This window comes from Neodiprion virginianus, chromosome 5 (assembly GCF_021901495.1).
Source record: "Neodiprion virginianus isolate iyNeoVirg1 chromosome 5, iyNeoVirg1.1, whole genome shotgun sequence".
Classification (NCBI taxonomy): Eukaryota; Metazoa; Arthropoda; class Insecta; order Hymenoptera; family Diprionidae; genus Neodiprion; species Neodiprion virginianus.
This window is the reverse complement of record NC_060881.1, coordinates 29,930,449-29,948,960: the sequence shown is the minus strand read 5'-3', so window position 1 is coordinate 29,948,960 and position 18,512 is coordinate 29,930,449. Positions and strand designations below refer to the sequence as shown.

The 18,512-nt window shown below is 37.1% G+C and overlaps 1 protein-coding gene across 7 annotated transcripts in view; it reads right to left on the bottom strand.

Moving 5' to 3' along the window:
- Positions 1-500: 500 nt before the first annotated feature.
- Positions 501-18,512, bottom strand: part of LOC124304737 (microphthalmia-associated transcription factor) — a 62,090-nt gene continuing 44,078 nt past the window's right edge. For 4 of the 7 annotated variants that reach the window (XM_046763331.1, XM_046763332.1, XM_046763330.1 and 1 more), the window contains 4 exons: positions 15,688-15,877; positions 12,298-12,373; positions 10,167-10,458; positions 501-5,772 (listed from right to left, as the gene is read on the bottom strand). In XM_046763331.1, the coding sequence (XP_046619287.1) occupies positions 5,536-5,772; positions 10,167-10,458; positions 12,298-12,373; positions 15,688-15,877 (795 nt within the window). In that variant the 3' untranslated portion in view covers positions 501-5,535. The remainder of the gene's footprint in view (positions 5,773-10,166; positions 10,459-12,297; positions 12,374-15,687; positions 15,878-18,512) is intronic. The other 3 variants (XM_046763329.1, XM_046763328.1, XM_046763333.1) reach the window with 3 other exon arrangements.

Here is an 18,512-nt window from a genome sequence, read left to right as displayed (position 1 = left end):
AAATCAAACTATGTAACAATATATATATGTATATACAGTATCATTCTACTGGTATCAGATCGCACCTAAAATTGTACGATATTCGTGAAACAATCTTGCAGATATATTATTGTATACGTGTGTCTGTATACATGTATACATACATGCATATTCTAGTGTTCGTATACTCTTCATTTCTTTCTATAACATTATATATATATATATATATACTATATGTAATATAGCCTATGTACATAAAACAAACTGCAATAATAATGCTAGACAATGATAACAACAGAACAATTACATCGGCACTGGTACGGTAATGCATTGCAAGAATTGTTCTAATTTGGCTATTTTTTTTTATTTTTTTTTTAATAATTTAGTTTAGTTTTAACCTCAAGTAATTGTAACTTATCTTATTTGTCAGAAATAATTTTCATCAATTAAACTGTGAAACTTTAACGCTCCGACTTTTCACCCTCTGTGTACACATTTTTCACTCTTTTTTTCACCCTTACATTTTATTTGTTCACGTCACCGTTCCCTGTGAGCCTCCAACTCTCGGCGGTACAACGATTTTTTTTTTTTTTTTTTTTTTAATTTCTTTTATTTAATCTTTTCTTCCAAATATAATTCCGCACTACACACGAGTGCCCGTATTTCCTCCGCGGATTCGCGAGTGTGTTACGCGTACGGGTATACATATATGTATGTATATAATATACACGCATACACCTTGGTCGTGTACAATTTAAAATAATAATTTGCTACAATACTATTTACATATGTATATAATGTAGGCACGTGCGCTCGGTGTGACAACGTATGTGTATGCGTGTATGCGTGTATATAACGTACACACAACCGTGCAGGTCGCAGAGCGAAGTACAACCGTAAAAATAACGAGAATAATTGAGCTATATACATACGCTGCACGTATATACCTGACTAAAGATATAATTGCAGGTCGCGGCACTGGAGTAAAAATTTTCAAAAAATACGTCTCTACTATATTTCAACGTGCACGGCATACATGCAGCTATATATATATATATATATATATATATATATATATATACGTGTGTATATACATATATACATACTATTTACACGTTTCTACTATTCACTCGCATTTTTACAACTGGTTGAATATACGTTTACATTTATGTACAAGATACCGCAAGTAACGTTAACATTCTTCTAACAATAAGTTTCTTTGCATCTTTCTTCTTTATTTATACGCGAGAGGTATAATTGAAAAAAATCACCCCTCACGTTTACACATATTTATTTAGCGTCAGCCTATTGACGATTAAACCTAACAATAATACGATCGATAGTCCGTCGAAAGTGTAAGAATATGCTTGACGAGAGAGATCGATTCTCGAAAAGAATGTATGAATGGTCTGGCGTGAAGTGTGAGGCGCGGATGAAATATCAAAATGGCCGCGCGTGCGCAGCGCGCTTGCGATTTTATTTCGACTGTACGCTAATCATCGTAATTCGTAAATCATAATTCGCTGTGTCGCGGGAAACGGAACGACGGCAAGAATAGTTGAGTAGCAATACGACCTCCTACAAAAGCCTGATAGCTGGGAATTCAGCCGGTGAAATTTATTCGTAAACACGTCTGTGTATCGCGTGCCACGTTTCACTCTTCAATGAAAGAAAGGAAAACGCCATTATCAATCCGATTACTGATTTTCCGTGTTTTTAATTATTTCCTTGTTATAAAATTTCAATATTTTCACGGTACAGAGGCGCGACCGCGGGCGAATATGTTCAACGTATAAATGAAAAAGGGGTAGAAAAAAAAAAACGTGTAAGGAAACATAATCTCCCCGAGTTTGGACTTGCAAAAAGAAGCCGGGGTAGAGAAAAAGGCAAAAAAACAAATAAAAAAATAAAGAAAAAAAAAAAAATAGGGGAAAAAATATAACGAAGCACTCGCTAAAAGGTTGCTTTTAAAAATTGTATAATAAACACGCGTGTGCGAGAGGGGTGTGCGAGAGGGAGGGTCGACGACCGAGTAATGTTGCAGCTACCTGTGCAAACATGCCCGACGCGAACGAATTATTACGGGGTGGGGGGGAAAGGCATAACGATGGGTGTCGGCAAATGAGAGGGGAAACAGCAAGCGGCGAATGCGTGTGCCTTATTAATTTATTACTACAGATATGCAACGGTGTCTCTGTGTCTCTAAACGGAGACAAGCATGTACGGGGTAGGCGGATAGACGGATTGGTATAAATGAACATACGTGTGTGCGATACGTGAATGTTTTATTAAAAAGAGAAAACTGACAACTATATGTATATATATGTGCAACCCACGGCCATTGCTGTTGACGCGTAGCCGAAATAGGTTGTAATAAATCTATTTATCACGGACTGCTTCACCGACTACTAAAGAGATCCGCGTATGTCTACATCAACGTCTTTGCCGAGGCTGTAGAGCGAAACTTGGCGAAAAGAAACGAAAGAAACATCATCCACTTAACCAATTTCACAATCGGCTTTCATTGGGTTTCAACCGCTCGTAATGGCGGGCTTCTATTTTTTGCAATCACAGGTACAACAAACGCAACGATAATGCGATTGAAGAGAAACGATGGTGAAAGTATAAAAGAACGTACGAATTTTTTAACAATACTGTAGAATCGAAGTCTGAACCTTATCCCGAGGATCGGTTCTTCTCTCGCGACGGTTAGATTTTACAGAAGATCGCGATTAAGCGGTCGCGAGAAAAACTTTTCATTCAAAACTCCCGACTAACTAAGCTATAAATTAAGGGAATATAAACGAACAAATAGGTCCAGCAGATCGACCAAAATTTTTTTGTTTAATTCAACCATTTTTTAATGTATCACTGAGCGAAGGGAAAAAAAAATAGTATAAAGTACAAATGAAGTGTTAAAATTACAATAATTTGTGTCATACTTACTGTGCGATAAATGTGAAAAAAAATAATTCAAACACAAAGTGAACCTGCTTGTACGTTGCGTTCAGTTAAAAATCTTTCTAACGGTGATAGGTGTGTACATCGCTACTGCCAAAACTCCATTGATCTCAATCTCCAGCTTTCGCAAAAACTTTAGCAAAATAATTGAAAGTCATAAGCTCGCGCGTAGACAGACACACACACACACACACACACACACACACACAGACACTCACCCTTGCACGATGTACTTGAAACTCGTTGAAACTTTAACGGATTATGCGTCTAAAGACTACGTTCGCAAGATTTCGATAAAGGTATCATCGATGTGGACGTTGTCTCGTTAAGTATCGTAAAAATCAATAAAGCGAAGAACGGTTAATTTTAAAATATTTTTGATAAAAAAAAAACGAACCATGAAAAACTCGAAATTTGACAAAACTTGTTGATCGCCTCCAAATTATCCCGTGATTCATTTTCTCCCGTTCTCTGATTTCTCTGACCACGCCCGAGCGTTCCTACGATACAGAGCGGAGAAACACAGAAGCGCGAAACAATACGCACGTGATAAAAAAAAAAAAAAAAAAAATTACGTCTAGATAGTTCATTAAATTTCTATGAAAAGCAAGCACATCTCAATTTTATAATCTAGCGTCATCAGCCTTCGGTAAAGTAATAATAATAATAATAATAATAATAATGATGATGATGATGATGATAACAATAATAATCATACCCATAAAAATAACGACGACGATAATAAAAGTAATAATCTAAGACAACTATGGTAACACCTCGTTTGTTTTCTTCCAAGTTTAACTTCGTTTCGTTTCGACTTCTTTGCCTTTTCGCTTCCCAGCTCGCGTCTGGCGAGAAAATCAGTTTCAATATTGATCAAAGTGACGATCTTTAACCATCATACTCTACGTACGTATAAAATGTATCTCTTGTATTAATAAATAAAGGCACTACTATATACGTATTATAAAATATTTGCGCATAGCGATTGCTGGAGACGAAATGAAAGGCACGCAGATGAGCGTGGGCAATTACGATTAAGTATTGAAGAGAAATGCCGTTTGAAAAAGGGAGATAAAGAAAAAAGAAAACACGAGGAAGGAAAAAGAAGAAAGAAAGAAAGAAACTGTGAACGTCGTATAATACTTTGAGCGAAACAATTAAGATTTGGCGAGTATATAATCCCGATATTGCCTATATGTTGCAAAACGTCAAAGAAGCTCAGAATCGATATAACATAATTAACGTCATACACGCACTGGTGGGCGTATTAAAGGATTCGGTAACTTTCAAGCCTCGTTACAAGACCGGCAAAGGAGCTGCAGAATGATTTTCGTACGACAAAATTTCTAAAAATTGTCACTGACATTCGTTGAGAGCTCTGAAGTTGAAAGTTTTTCAAAACAACCACCGGTAAGCGTCGGCCTTATAACCGCGAGGAAGATAATAAATAAATATAATTGACGCGCATCGCATCGTCCTTGTTTATACATATAATATGTATGATATACAGAGTGAATTCCTAACGACTGCATGGTCCGCCGTCTGTTAAAATTTAATGCGCACGTGTTACAATCCGAGTGCGGCTGTTTTCCACGGTGACAAACCGTCATGAATTCAGATGAGACTTTACCGTGATGCGTGTAACCTTAAAAATTTTTCACTCTTGTCGACGGCAGCTGTGCTCAATTCAAAGAATTTTTTTAGGTTAGTCACAGTTGATCATCCCGGCAAACAGTTGCTTTCGGATCGTGGCGCGTGCGCGTTAAATTTTAGCAGACGACGGACCATGCGCTAGTTAGAAATTCACTCTTTCTTTCTCTCTCTATATATATATATATATACACACACAGACGCACACATGTACGTAATTCCGCCTTAAGGTTGTAACCGTACCGTGCGATTCGGCATCGAAAAAGTTCATGATCTCCAGGTATGGGCGGAGGGGGGAGGCACGACCTCCTCTTTCCCTAACCCAATCTTACCTCGCTTAGAGCCATTCCATTTTCTTTTCAAGAGAACTTTTTGGAGGGGCGGAACTTCGCGGCCTCTTCCTTCGGAAGTTGGTCTCGCGAGTCCCAGTATCACGTCTACACTTTCCGAAAGGGCAGAGGGTCAGACGTCATCCCGACGTATTCTTCGGGCGTGTATAACTTGCATATAAATCGATGGTTGACCCCCGCCTCTCTCTCTCTCTCTCTCTATCTCTCTCTCCCTCTCTCTCTCTTTCTATTCGGTTTCGAGAGTTCACCAGTTTCATACCGGAATCCGTCAAAGTAAAACAGAGAGCGAGAGAACGAGAGAGAGAGTGAGAGTTAGAGAGAGACATGGAGGAAAACCGCACTGGGATATAATTTACGATTGCATTTTCGAAAGACGCGGTACATACACGGGCAGACTCACTTCTTCTCTTCCCGCGCTTAGAGTACCTAAGTATTAGTTCTTGATCATCTTCGAACCGTGACTGGTTTTTCTTTGTTTCGTTGCTCTTTCATCTCTCGTTTCGCGTTTCCACAGGCAGCATTTTTTTTTTTTTTTTTTTTTTTTTGTAAACGTGGTTGTACGAAATTTTCAAAAAAAAAAAAAATTCGCTGGCTACGCGACGATGTCCATGTCCGTCGACGAGTTCGACGTTGTCGGGGCGAGACTGCCGAGGGTGTCTTCGTCCGGCAGGGGATGATGGCATGCCGATGCCGGCGGACTCAGGGGAGGCAGATGCGGCGAAGATAGCATCGGATCACCGCCGTGGACGGGACCGCCGGTGTCATCCTCCATCAAATCCTCAAGCTGGGAAATGCTTAGCGTCGATGTTTCCCCAACCACATCTGGAATCTGTCAATAATATTTGAATGAAAATCACTCAATGTTAAACAGTCGCATGTGCACGGCTAATACGCGTTACCTCTCATTCCGTTTTCTTTTCTTTTATTTTGCATTTTTTAACCCCGTCTTTTCGTTTCTCCAAGAAAATGTTCCATAGCAAAGAGGGACAAAAAACGTGTTTACATAAGGCCCTTTTTGCAAGGCCCAACAATAATCGGGATAAAAAAAAAAAAAAAAAAACTCATCCAAAATGTGATGATAGGAAAATCAATGATAGGGGTGTGAACGTTGAAGTTTTTCGGATGAAAACAAAACTCGGAAAAGGTCAAATTTGTGCTTATAAAACACGTGTATAAATGTTTAATTAACTTGTGCAACAATGATATGAATTGCGGATTGAAAAAGGGCAGCTTTATCGGCACCGATCCTAGTTCGTATCGAATTCTCATCAACCATTTCCATTCGTGAATAAGAAAAATTGTAAGGGACAATTATTCGAGAGCTTGTAAAAATGACACAATTTATTATTGCAGCGAAATAGCGCTGCACACAATTGCGTTGACGAAAATGTCGATTATTCAGCAAAGATTTCAGTACTTATTCATTTATTTATTTGTTTAATTATTTCTATTTATTTATTATGGTAAAACCATTATTCGGACAGCGAAAGGTATCGGACACGTGCCGTACGTGTGTATAAAACTTGGCAAAGTTCACGCATACACTGTCCAGAAGTGCACAGTCAGCTTTAGTTTGTGAGAAATAATTGAAAACATTTGCCGAATGTGTGAATCTAGGAGCTTAACCAGCAGAGTTGGCGCTGCCACATGTATATTGTACATAGAAACACGTAAAATAGTGGGATAAACGGATTTCCCCGAGTTCGTAGGTGGGAAATATGTATATTTCATTAGAATACATTTGTGCAACGTACAATTTGGCTAAAACTGAAATCTCATCCGATGCTGCATGCGTTAACAATTCTTTGTTTATGATATTATTTTTTATTGTAAATAAAGCAGCAGTTGAGTATAACAAGGCACTAGTGGTAGCTCGTGTTGCGGGGAATCAACGAAGATTCAACGTAATTGTGTGTCCATGTACGTAATATAACTCCAAGGGCATTGGGAAAGAGCTTAAACGTTTGAACCTTGAAAAAAATTGATACGAAAGTGACCAAGTTTTAACGAATTTTTTACAATTTTCTTATGCTAAACAACATTGGAAACTCGTGAATTCGGAAAAGATAAGATTTCTCTTTGTTATTCGTCTCGGTAACAATTTTTATCTCCTACTTTTTCACTCCGTGCCAAGATTTTCTCATTCATAACAACGCGAGCAGTCGAATGAACAATTTTTCTCGCGTAATTAGCAATATAAAAAAAGTAAAAATATCCCCATGGTTTTTTTTCAATCTCCCACAATTATTATCACGCTTTGGTAATTAGACTTAATTACGTTACTCAATTGCAATAACAGATGTCGGTGTTTACAATCCTTGGAGTTTAACGACTTGTACGAAGAGTTTGAGCAGTTGCGCGAAATTCTCTCAATGGTTTACGATTCGCTATATATATATATATATATATATATATGTGTGTGTATAATACAGTGTTTATATTGTTATCGAAAATTTTTTATTCCCAATGATCGTGATCGATAGGCGCCGTACTTGCTTGTCGGCTTTCTGTATCTACACCTCGATCTCAAACACGTGCGACGACACGACTGTCTGTCAATCAACAAACTACTCGAGTCCACTTTAAAATGCGCGGTGAAAAAACACTGGATACGTATCCCATTCAACAAGAGATTCTAAAAAGTTTCCACACGATTCGAAAATCCGATTCAATATCATTTATTTATTTCTGTATTTTTTTTTTTTATACTTGTTTTTGCTGCTTTTCTTTCGTTTTCTTTCGTTCAATACAATTTGGCAACAGTTGGACTTTTGAATCGTTATGGAACATATTGTATACGGTGAAACTGACCAAACACATTTATTCACAGGAAGAATAAAGGGGGGGGGGGGGGGGGGGGGAGGAAAAAAGAGAGAGAAAGCTTTTGTCGTGAAACTTTTTTGTTTTTTTTTTTTTTTGTGTTTACTTCCATGAGTTTTTCAACGATACAAATGGCAATTTCTATTGTAATTGAATCGAAGAAGAATGTTGATGCAAGCGTCAACGTTTCGTGCATACACTCGCGCTTCGTTGCGCGGAACCTGGGCTTGAAAACAGTACCTACCCTTCATTGAATAAATAAATACATTTATATTTGCGTCAGAAATGGTCGACTGTACGAGAGTATTGCCGTACGACTGTACGCGAATATTGATTAATATTCGGTTGTTTCCACGGCTCTTTGAAACGCAAAATTGGTCAAATTAATTGCAATTAAAAAATAAAAAGGAGGGGCGCTCGTGTAAAAATAACGGACAATTTTTTAACAGGCAATTGGGCGCTGGTGAGGAATTTCATTCAGGACAATTTTCAAAGTCAGTATCTATTAATTGAGTAGAAAATTTAGGCGATCCCACAGCGAGAAAGAACAATCCCGTTGATTACAGATTTCGAATGTACGCGGACACACGTTTTTCGCTACTCGATCATTCTGTTTTACCGACATATATCTAGATTGATCGAATGGTCGGTAATTCGGCGACGGAGATTTTCAACCGTTATTACTGCAGCATTGAACAAGGGTTGCAGAAACGGAAATCTAACACTTTCACGTTTCTCGTATTACCGGCCGCAGCCTACGTCGATAAAACAGAATGATCTATCGTAAGTTCGCAAATTTTGCCGTTGGTCAATTCAAAGAATCAGTGCGATAAATTTACAGTAGAATCTTAATGATCCGAACCTTGATTTCACGAACCATGACTCCATTTATCCCAATACTCAGTTATCCGAACGTCAGCTCAAAATCTACATTTTTGATGCGAAATATACACTGTTCCTCGGTAAAACACGTGAAGCAGCCGTTCGTCAATTGACAATAGACGATTATATAAAATCAAAGTATTAAAATACGCGTTCGGTGTTTGAAAGAGATTCGATATGTATTTAGATGTTTAATACAGACTGTTTGTCGATCTAAGTTTGTATTGTATATCACTATACCCTAAGATAAGAATGGCGTTTCGGTTGTCCGACTTTTGATTATCCGAACTAGGTTCGGTCCCAATTAATTTGAACAATCTAGGTCCTACTGTAGCAAATTTTACATTCTGTCACGAAAATAATTTTTACACAGATAAGTGTAATAAAAAATTGCCAATGATCGGTAAACTAACATAAATTTCGGAAATTCTGAATCCTCGGTCACGTCGCAAGGTGTTTTCTCTTTTATCGTGAATCCAAAAAATTGAGCTCCTCAAAAGAGAACAATTACGACGTGACTGTTTATCCGCACAGTACATATACTGGTTATACCGTTACCGGGGTGCCTGTAGAATTACAAAAGTGAAACTCACGTCTCTGTTTGTGCATGACGAGAATATTAAAGTTCCGTTAACGACGTCATCTATATACATATATGATAAAATGGAATACGCATACGCGTACGTACGTATTACGAATAATAACAATCGTAAAACAAAGTTAACACTTGATACGTAATTTCGCAGCTTTGATAATGCATCAAGACCGTATCTTGCCACATATCTTATGAAGATGCAACGAGTATTCAGAGACGGGTTGTATTGTACGTAAGTACCTGCATACACATACATCTCTGTACATAAAGTACATTATACATAAAAGTGTACAGATGTGTTTCTGACATAACGTGCTCGGCGTACGTTACGTTAGATTACGTTACGTTATGTTACGTAAAAGAAAAGAAATAAAAATGATCCATCAGCGAGCGCAAACATGCAAATGCACAAATTACTGCGCCAGAAAGTATATGTACGCGTTACAATCAAACCCACCGTTGTGTTAAAACTCCACCTGGAGATATGATGCGAATTGCGCAAATTAATTACTTGCGCGATGGTTCAAAGATATTCAGTCAGTTTAATCCAATTTATCCGAACGAAAAAAAGTCAACTTGTTATCTCGAAAAATCATTTCTAATTCCCAATGACGGAAAACTGATATCTTCAATTTTTTCCATGACCAAATTGAAAATCCCCTGACAATTCCGGGTTTTCCAGATTATGACAACCGACGACTGCTACGAGTCACCGTAAGAAGATAATTCCGATTCGCCACTTTACGCGAAAGAGTTCGTTGCATCTCGCGCCCCGTTTCGAGTAAGTTGGCACCCCTGCGTCACGGACGAGAAAATGGCCGCGGTACGATCTCGCCGGCCAATAGAATTCGATTATCTTGCGCATGCGCAGTCGGTAGCGCTCTTCACCGTTTCGTCTCTGTACAATGTACAAAATATAATATTGCCGATATGCGTACCTTCCGTTGCTCGGGTTTGTTTTTGAGGTATGTGTTGAGCACGGTGGCCGAAGTTGAGGGCCAGTTAAACTCCGATACAGGAAGCCCGTGGGACTTTGCCTGAAGTTCCAGTTCCTGAACGCGTAGCAACAACCTCCTATTTTGATTTTCGAGCTGTTTATGCCTCACCTCGCTCTGCTTCATCCTCGTCAACTCGTTCTTCAATAACTTTATGTATTCCACCGACGATTTTAATATCGTACCTTTGTTCGGTCTGACGTCTCGGACGATTTCGTAGTACCTGCGACGCAAAATGTAAAGAAAAAAAAAACAGTGTCGTTAGCACGTTAGATTTACGTTTGTTTCAACACTTTAAACACACACCAATCTCCATTTTCAGCAGGCATCGTTTCAGTTATTCTCACATGCAAATCAGAACATATTTACAAACAAACAATAGAAATGTTCAAATTTTTTTTCCCCGCTAGATTGATTTTTAATAAAAAGTACATCGAGAAGTTTTTTACTAATTTCAGCTGTACCCCGATCGTTATAATTACCTTATTTTAGAACGCTACGATTCGACAGCGTCTTACATCAGCGCAGCATTTTTCCAAGAGATAAATACAAGATAGTTATTACGTTCCTACTTTCGTTCGTCCTCTCTTTTCAATGAAAATCATCGTAGTTCCCTGACTGTTCGAAAAAGACGATTTTTTGTTGGCGTTCGGCAAGTTCGAAATATCTTCGTCACAAATAATAACGAGAGCCTTCCGACTTTTAAAAAAATTTCCTCGAGAAATTGACCTGGTTTGCTAATTTTTCTCTCAACGCAGTTTCGACACGATCGCAAACCGAAAGTACCAGTCAAAGCAAAACGAATGGCCTGTCCGCCACCAAGTGAAACTACAAGCAAAGACAAAGCGGCGGCTAATATAATGCAATAAACGAACGTAAGTGACGAACGACTCAGTCAGCCGTTTAAGAATCACAGACTTCTAACGCAACGAGAATAGTAGCAGCCAGCCGTAAGTTATCTGTGTCATATTTACTCAAGGCTTTAGTGTCGCAGTTGCCTTGTATTATTATCACCACTTTAAAAAGTGTGAAGTTGCATTACAACTAATACAATATTATACATTCGGCTGACTCGGCGAACTGTTTCACCTTTCAAAAAAACCATTAACGCGTACCTTTACATTCACAGGGTACAAAATGTACCACGGATCTTCTCATACCTTACACTTGGCCTACAGCGATCGTGTTTCGTATGTAATATAAGAACCCGAGTGTTTACAACGAGTACTTTTTATTTTAAATGGAAAAAAATCAAACTCTCTCTCTCTCTCTCTCTCTCTCTCTGAATTCTCACGTGGTAACAAACATAATTCAAGGTACGACGCGTGTGTTAATTGATCGGAGACGGGAATTGAAAAATTATCGAACTACGTACGTTAGAAGTGACGTTTTGAAAAGTTCACTTTTACACCAAACGAGTAATAATGATTTCGAGAGAAAATTCGCGTCTAACAACAAGAGCCACCCAAACTAAACTATATATAAATATAATACGGATGACGTTGAATACAACGAGTTTTCTTTCAAGCAACTCTTAATCAAAGACTCGTACTAATTGAACGTACTTTACAAGACACTCTTGACCGTGGAAAATATCAGAGAAAACTAGAGGTGTGTGTCCATACATGCAAACAACAAATTTGGGATGCCGGGTCGACTAGTGAAGATGTTTGCTGTCTTTATTTGCTTTCAATTTTACATACCAGAGTGTAAGAAACAGTTTTTACCTCCGCCGAACGTTTCGACGTTTCGTCCTTCTATCTTCGATTTTGCAACGCAATTAGGTACATTATATGCATTTGCTAATTTGTCACGGATCTTTGTTTCTACGTCCTTAACAAACGACCGCGGGTAAAATTCTTTCGTTCGGTGAAAATAAACCAAACCTAACTGAGGCCGCTCACTTATGGATGCCGTCACTTACTGTGCCTGAACCAAAGAAGAACGTAGACTAAACTTAATATCGTAACGCGTGTCAATTTTTCACCTCAAATATTCAAACCCATCTGAACCCTATGAAAAATTTACCTCATCTTAAATTCGAAAAACTTGTCATACTTACGGATCGTTAGTTTTTGGCAACAGTGTTCCAAGCTCTTTTATCCTATCGTTGATGTTGAATCTTCTCCGACGCTCGACTGAAACATACGTAAGTATTTAAGTACGACGATTGATCATCGATCATCAAAAGGGTTGGACCGACTGCCGACTGCGTCTCGCTGATAAATGTAATCGACCACGTTCCTTTTTTTTTCTTTTTTTCTCCATCAACGTATCACATCCAACCCGACTCTAAGCTGCAGCAACAGTTTTACTCTGCATTTATTTGATTAATTTCAATTATTAATAATTAATTAACCTCAAAAATACGAACAAAAATGATTAAAAAATAAAAAATACCGAAGATTATTGTCGGTGATGAAAAATTTAAGAGACACGCGCGATAACGAAATGGGGGGAGGGTGGGGGGGGGGGGGGGATTATTTACGAAACATGCGCTTAGATAATAAACAATTAAGGTCGATGACAAATGTCGGTACGCAAGGTATTGACAGACGATTTAAGAACAGTTGAAGTATTACAATCGATTTGACGGATTGATTATTTCGGAAAATTTTACCGGTATATGTTATAAAAAATAATTTAAAAAAAAAAAAAGAAAGAGTTCCGTGTATCATCGCGGTGCCTTTTTTTCTTCAACCTTTTCTATTATTGATCAAGGCTGAACATTTTGATTTGAAAAATAGATAAATCACACGTTGTATTTAACGATCGAATATACGAATGAAGACAGGTGGAATTAATTTCTGGATATATATCGTATATATCCAGATTAGATTGTGTCATTTTGAGTATTTATGCCGCAAAGCAATACAAACCTGATCATCCTCTTTTCTCTCATGCCGTGCACGATTCCAACGTACGTTTTGACATACATGCATACGCGTGTTAAAACGCCGTTACATAACTATATTATCAATAACAATCGATTGTCCAAAATGTCATACAATTTATTCCACTCCCTCGCGCGTGTACTCGAAAATAAGTGAGGAGAAAAAAAAAAATTTCATCGAATCAAATTGATTGCAAGCTTTGAGAAGTCGTCGTTTCGGTTCCTGAGTATAAAAAAAAAAAAAGAAAAGAAAAAAAAACAAAAATTGCACCAACTCAAAACCGAAATGTTAAAACGATTTGTTCTCCTTCCTTGTACTTTCATTCCAAGAGCAAGAGGTAAGAGAGAAAAAAAAAAAAAAAAAACTCACGATCAAATCGGAACGATTACAAACTTTTAAGCATCGTTGTCTCGATTGATAAATTTTGAAAAAAAAGGTCGACGACTCAATAACCGACCAACCAAACGTAATTGACAAATCAAAGAATTGCCGTGAATAATCGGGGATTGAAAAAAAACACCCGAAAGTTGTTTTCTTATTCGTTTTCGAATCTTTCTACACATCATGCTCCGTGTCTTTATAAACTGGATTCGCAAATTCCTTTCTTCGGCCTGCATATTACAGGTTTCTATACACGTGCGTACAAATACATGCGCATATATAGCAATATATATATATATATATATATATATATATCTTAATATATATAAATCTCGTGTCACGATGTTTGTCCTCAATGGACTCCTAAACCACTTAACCGATTATAATAAAATACGCACACCATGTGCAGTTCGATCCAACTTGAGAGATAGGATAGTTTAAATCTCAAATTATAGTCGCAATTATAATATATTGCTAATTATTTGTCTGTTATTATTTGACAGTCACAATTATCTGTTAACTCCGAATGATTCTAACAGATGTCGATACCTTTCGACTGGGTTGAGTAAGTAATCAATAGATGGCGCTGCTATGGTAAATCTACGAACGTGTCATATAAGCTACATTTTAACAGCATAACTAGCAACCCATCCCGGCTTCGCACGGGCATATAATAATATAATAAAAGAAATCTTAATATATATAAATCTCGTGTCACGATGTTTGTCCTCAATGGACTCCTAAACCACTTAACCGATTATAATAAAATACGCACACCATGTGCAGTTCGATCCAACTTGAGAGATAGGATAGTTTAAATCTCAAATTATAGTCGCAATTATAATATATTGCTAATTATTTGTCTGTTATTATTTGACAGTCACAATTATCTGTTAACTCCGAATGATTCTAACAGATGTCGATACCTTTCGACTGGGTTGAGTAAGTAATCAATAGATGGCGCTGCTATGGTAAATCTACGAACGTGTCATATAAGCTACATTTTAACAGCATAACTAGCAACCCATCCCGGCTTCGCACGGGCATATAATAATATAATAAAAGAAAATACACAATGTTTATAGTGAGTTTCTAGAAAAATAACATTTATATTATTACTTAATATTATTATATGCCCGTGCGAAGCCGGGATGGGCTGCTAGTATATATATATATATACATGTATTAAACGTGATCGTGAAAAGTGGGCCAAAAAAAAAAAATAAAAAAAAATAAATGTCGCTCAGCGTCTTGTCACGGTTCGGTAATCACCTGCAGCACCGGGTCGCAGATATCAGATAAAAGTGTATGCAGCGCGTTACATAAATTATACAAACATGATTTCAATGAAAATACGTTATTTAGCTAACGCGGCGTGACGTCACCGCGTCGTAACACTAGAAATTTAGAGCGATTGTCGCGTTGCGTTGCGTCGCTTCGCCTCTCGACGAATGAACGTTGGGCCGAGAGTGCAAATATTTGTTTCAAACCACTCGACGGAGAGGGAGAAAGAGAGACAGAGAGAGAGAGAGAGAAAGAGAGAGAGAGAGAGAGAGAGAGAGAGAGAGAGACAGAGAGAGAGAATATCTCAAGATAGCTGGAACAAGTTTTGTCGCGTATAAAATGTCAGTGCAAATATCTCCGTAGATTTATGCTTTATTAAATCAAATTTATTTATTTTGTTGTCTTTTTTTTTTTTTTTTTTCTTTTTACGCCCCCACTCAAGAAACCAAGTCACAGAATTTTTTATAAATGAAACCTCGTTCTCTTTCTTTCTCTCTCTCTCTCTCTCTCTCTCTCTCTCTCTCTGTCTCTCTCTTATCTGGCGTTAATCGCGAGTAGGAAATATTTTTATTGCCGCAGCTGGATTGAGAAAAAAAAAAAAAAAACTATCAATATGCTTTTATTTATAATCAAATACCGACGATAGTTGTGGTAATAATAATAATAATAATAATAATAATAATAATAATAATAATAATAATAATAATAATAATTAAAAATAGTATCAACGTTTTGTCATTTCATTTATTTCGAATGAAATTCGGTCGAATGGAGAATTTACGTTTGCGTCGAGTGTTTTTCTTGTTTGTTTGTTTTTTTTTTTTTTTTTTCAAAATTCGTTTTTTCACCATGATCGACGCACGATAATTTTTCATCATAGTTTAATTACTCACTCATATTGTGGTTGTCTTTCTTCTGTCTGTCCTTGGCCAAGGCATGGATTTCAGCGTCTGTAAGAAGAAGCGGTTCTGGTTTTATTTGAAGATCTGGTAAGCTTGACAAACTTCCAGATTGGCTGTCTTTTAGTCCATCACCTAAAGTGCCGGTCTCAAATGAGAGAATATCGTCCAGCAAATCCTCCGCCTGAAACAATAAGATGGAGAAGGTAAAAAAAGAGGAAAAAAAAAAAAAAGAAGAAAGAAACGATATCTAATATCGAATCGAGCCAATATTATCAAGTCTGCAATAAAAATATAAATACGTATCGAAACGCGTCGACGCGCTGCGAAAATTTTTCATTCGTTACAATTTATCGTTGTCAAAAAAAATTCCAGTAAATTTACCATCGTTGCAATAATTACTGTGTAAAAATATCGTTTCTAACATTGCTAAAGAGAAAATTCAGCACCAGGAACTATTTAGCGTTATTATAATTTTCTTATACCATCATTTTCTCCGGTTACCGCCAACTTTAAATCTGTTCCATTACTCCAAATAAAAAAATTCGTTTTTATTTTCTACTCAGAACAATAATAGTCTTCCGGTTATGACGATGGAGTAAAAATATTCAAGGGCAATTCGGTGTAATAACCACAACTATAGAATTCACTCTCAATCCGTTAAACAATATGCCGCATTGTTTAAAAAAAAAAAAAAAAAAAATTGTCAAACGCTTGAAAGTATCTCTGTAGGTTAAATTTTCGAAACCTAGCAAAGTTTTTGAGTTTATCGTTTTCATTCAATTTTCTGCAACTCATTTCCGCGACGTCGTATTATCAATATTTATATAATAATAAATACGTCCGACTGTTAATCCATCTGTCTGTCTATCTACCGATCCGATCATCACTTATAAGTATACTTCATACTGCATGTAATGCATGCACGTATGATCTCCGTATCTCCGTATTATTGACATTTAAAAAGATATCCGACGATCGTTATTTTATTTATTTTTTCCCCTTCTCCCTCTCCAATCTGCCCACTATTTATGATACATTGTATTTACAAGTTCTTGTCGTTGTTATTCTTATTTTTGCGGTGACGGTGGTGGTGGTTGTGCCAAAAACTATTTTGCCATACCTGAATGTTGACAAAAAAAAAAATTCATACGTCACACACTGCGCGAAACGTAAAACGCGCAGAGGGGAGAAAAAAGAAATTGCAGAACAAAAAAGATTTGAAAATTCCGAGCGAATTGAAGTTGAATAAAACTTCGATAATCGCTTAAAATCATTTTTTCGTACGGCACGTAAATATAAAAGTAAGATTTCACCATAAATAAAATATGTCATTCGTATTCAAATGTAAAATAATAATCAAACTGGTGCAATTTCGTTCAAGATTTGATGATAATTTCGTCTTCGGCTTCGCTAATCGCTTGAAACTGACATCGAATATCGTGTATAAATATACGTGTATAATGTCCAGAGATTTTATAAGGAAAAAAAAAAAATGCTGCCCTCTTTTCATTTGCTCGGTGTTTAAAATAACGGACAGAACAAAATTTGCCCGATAGTTAAACGATCAATTCCGTGTTAATAATTGTTCTACGTGTACAGAAAACACAGGATGTTGGTTGAATATCATATTATTTCAGCTCAATTACAACAACATTTATACGTTTACCAAAATCAACGATCATTTCCACCGAGACAGAGAACAAGATTTGCCAACCTTCAATTTCGATCGTTTCACATGTATTTAATACCTGCAACACGCTATTATATACACCAGCTATGCGTACACATGCACATATATATGTATATATAGATATAGATATATAGATATATAAAACTTCTGCAATAAATTAGTCTTGCGAAGTAGACGCGATTGCCTTTACGTAAAAGATTATTACGTAAAGAATATAATGGCTAACTGCTTTGTGCTCGGATACGAGCACAAATCCTGACAATTGCGCTATACTTGAAGCTTATTTTCATCTGGTCGTAAAGATAAGTAAACCAGTGAAGGAAGAAAAAAAAAAAACACAAAATCTTTACGAGTCAGTCTCGCGCGAAATCAGAATACATTTAAAATTTTGTATAATTTTCGTTCGTTCGTGTTTCCGATTCAAAAGAACCGCGCGCGCGCGCTCGATTAACCCGCGAAATTCAAAAATTTAGTATTTTCATTACGATCGCGGTAGTTTGAAAATGTTTGCGACAAGTTTAAGACAGAAATAGAAAAGCATTGCCCGATAATCCCTGAGCGGAAATATCGCCGATTAAACTTTTCGCGAGTCTTATTCGCGCAAGTTTTAATTCCTCGTTACACAACGTGTAAATTGAATTAAATGTCGAATACGGAGAAGGTGAGAAGTGAATAGAGACGCGATAAAATCATCCTCCGCATCTAGCAATCAGTTTCGAATCAACAACGTAGGCGAGTATGCGTAAAGAGTTTTGATAATTAGGCGGGAAATTTGAATAAAAATAAAGGAAACAACCCGCAATACGATCCGTTAAGAGAAAAATAAGCGATTAAATAACAATCGAGAGAGTGTAGCTACGATATTTTGTGCAACTCACGCGATCTGAATCTTCGAGATTACACATATATCGTGAAAATAATTATACAGAGGGTGTAACAACTGCAGCCGCTCGTTTAAACTTTCCTGCAGAATTAACGAGACGATGGCCGCGGCACGATTTTCAGGTACGAGGGTGTGTATCAACACTCACCTCCGGCTATCGTAATGAGTAGTTTGAAATAATAGTAATTACCAATTGCGAGTGAAACGTGTGCTGCGCTCGTCGATTTCTAACAAAGTTTGAAT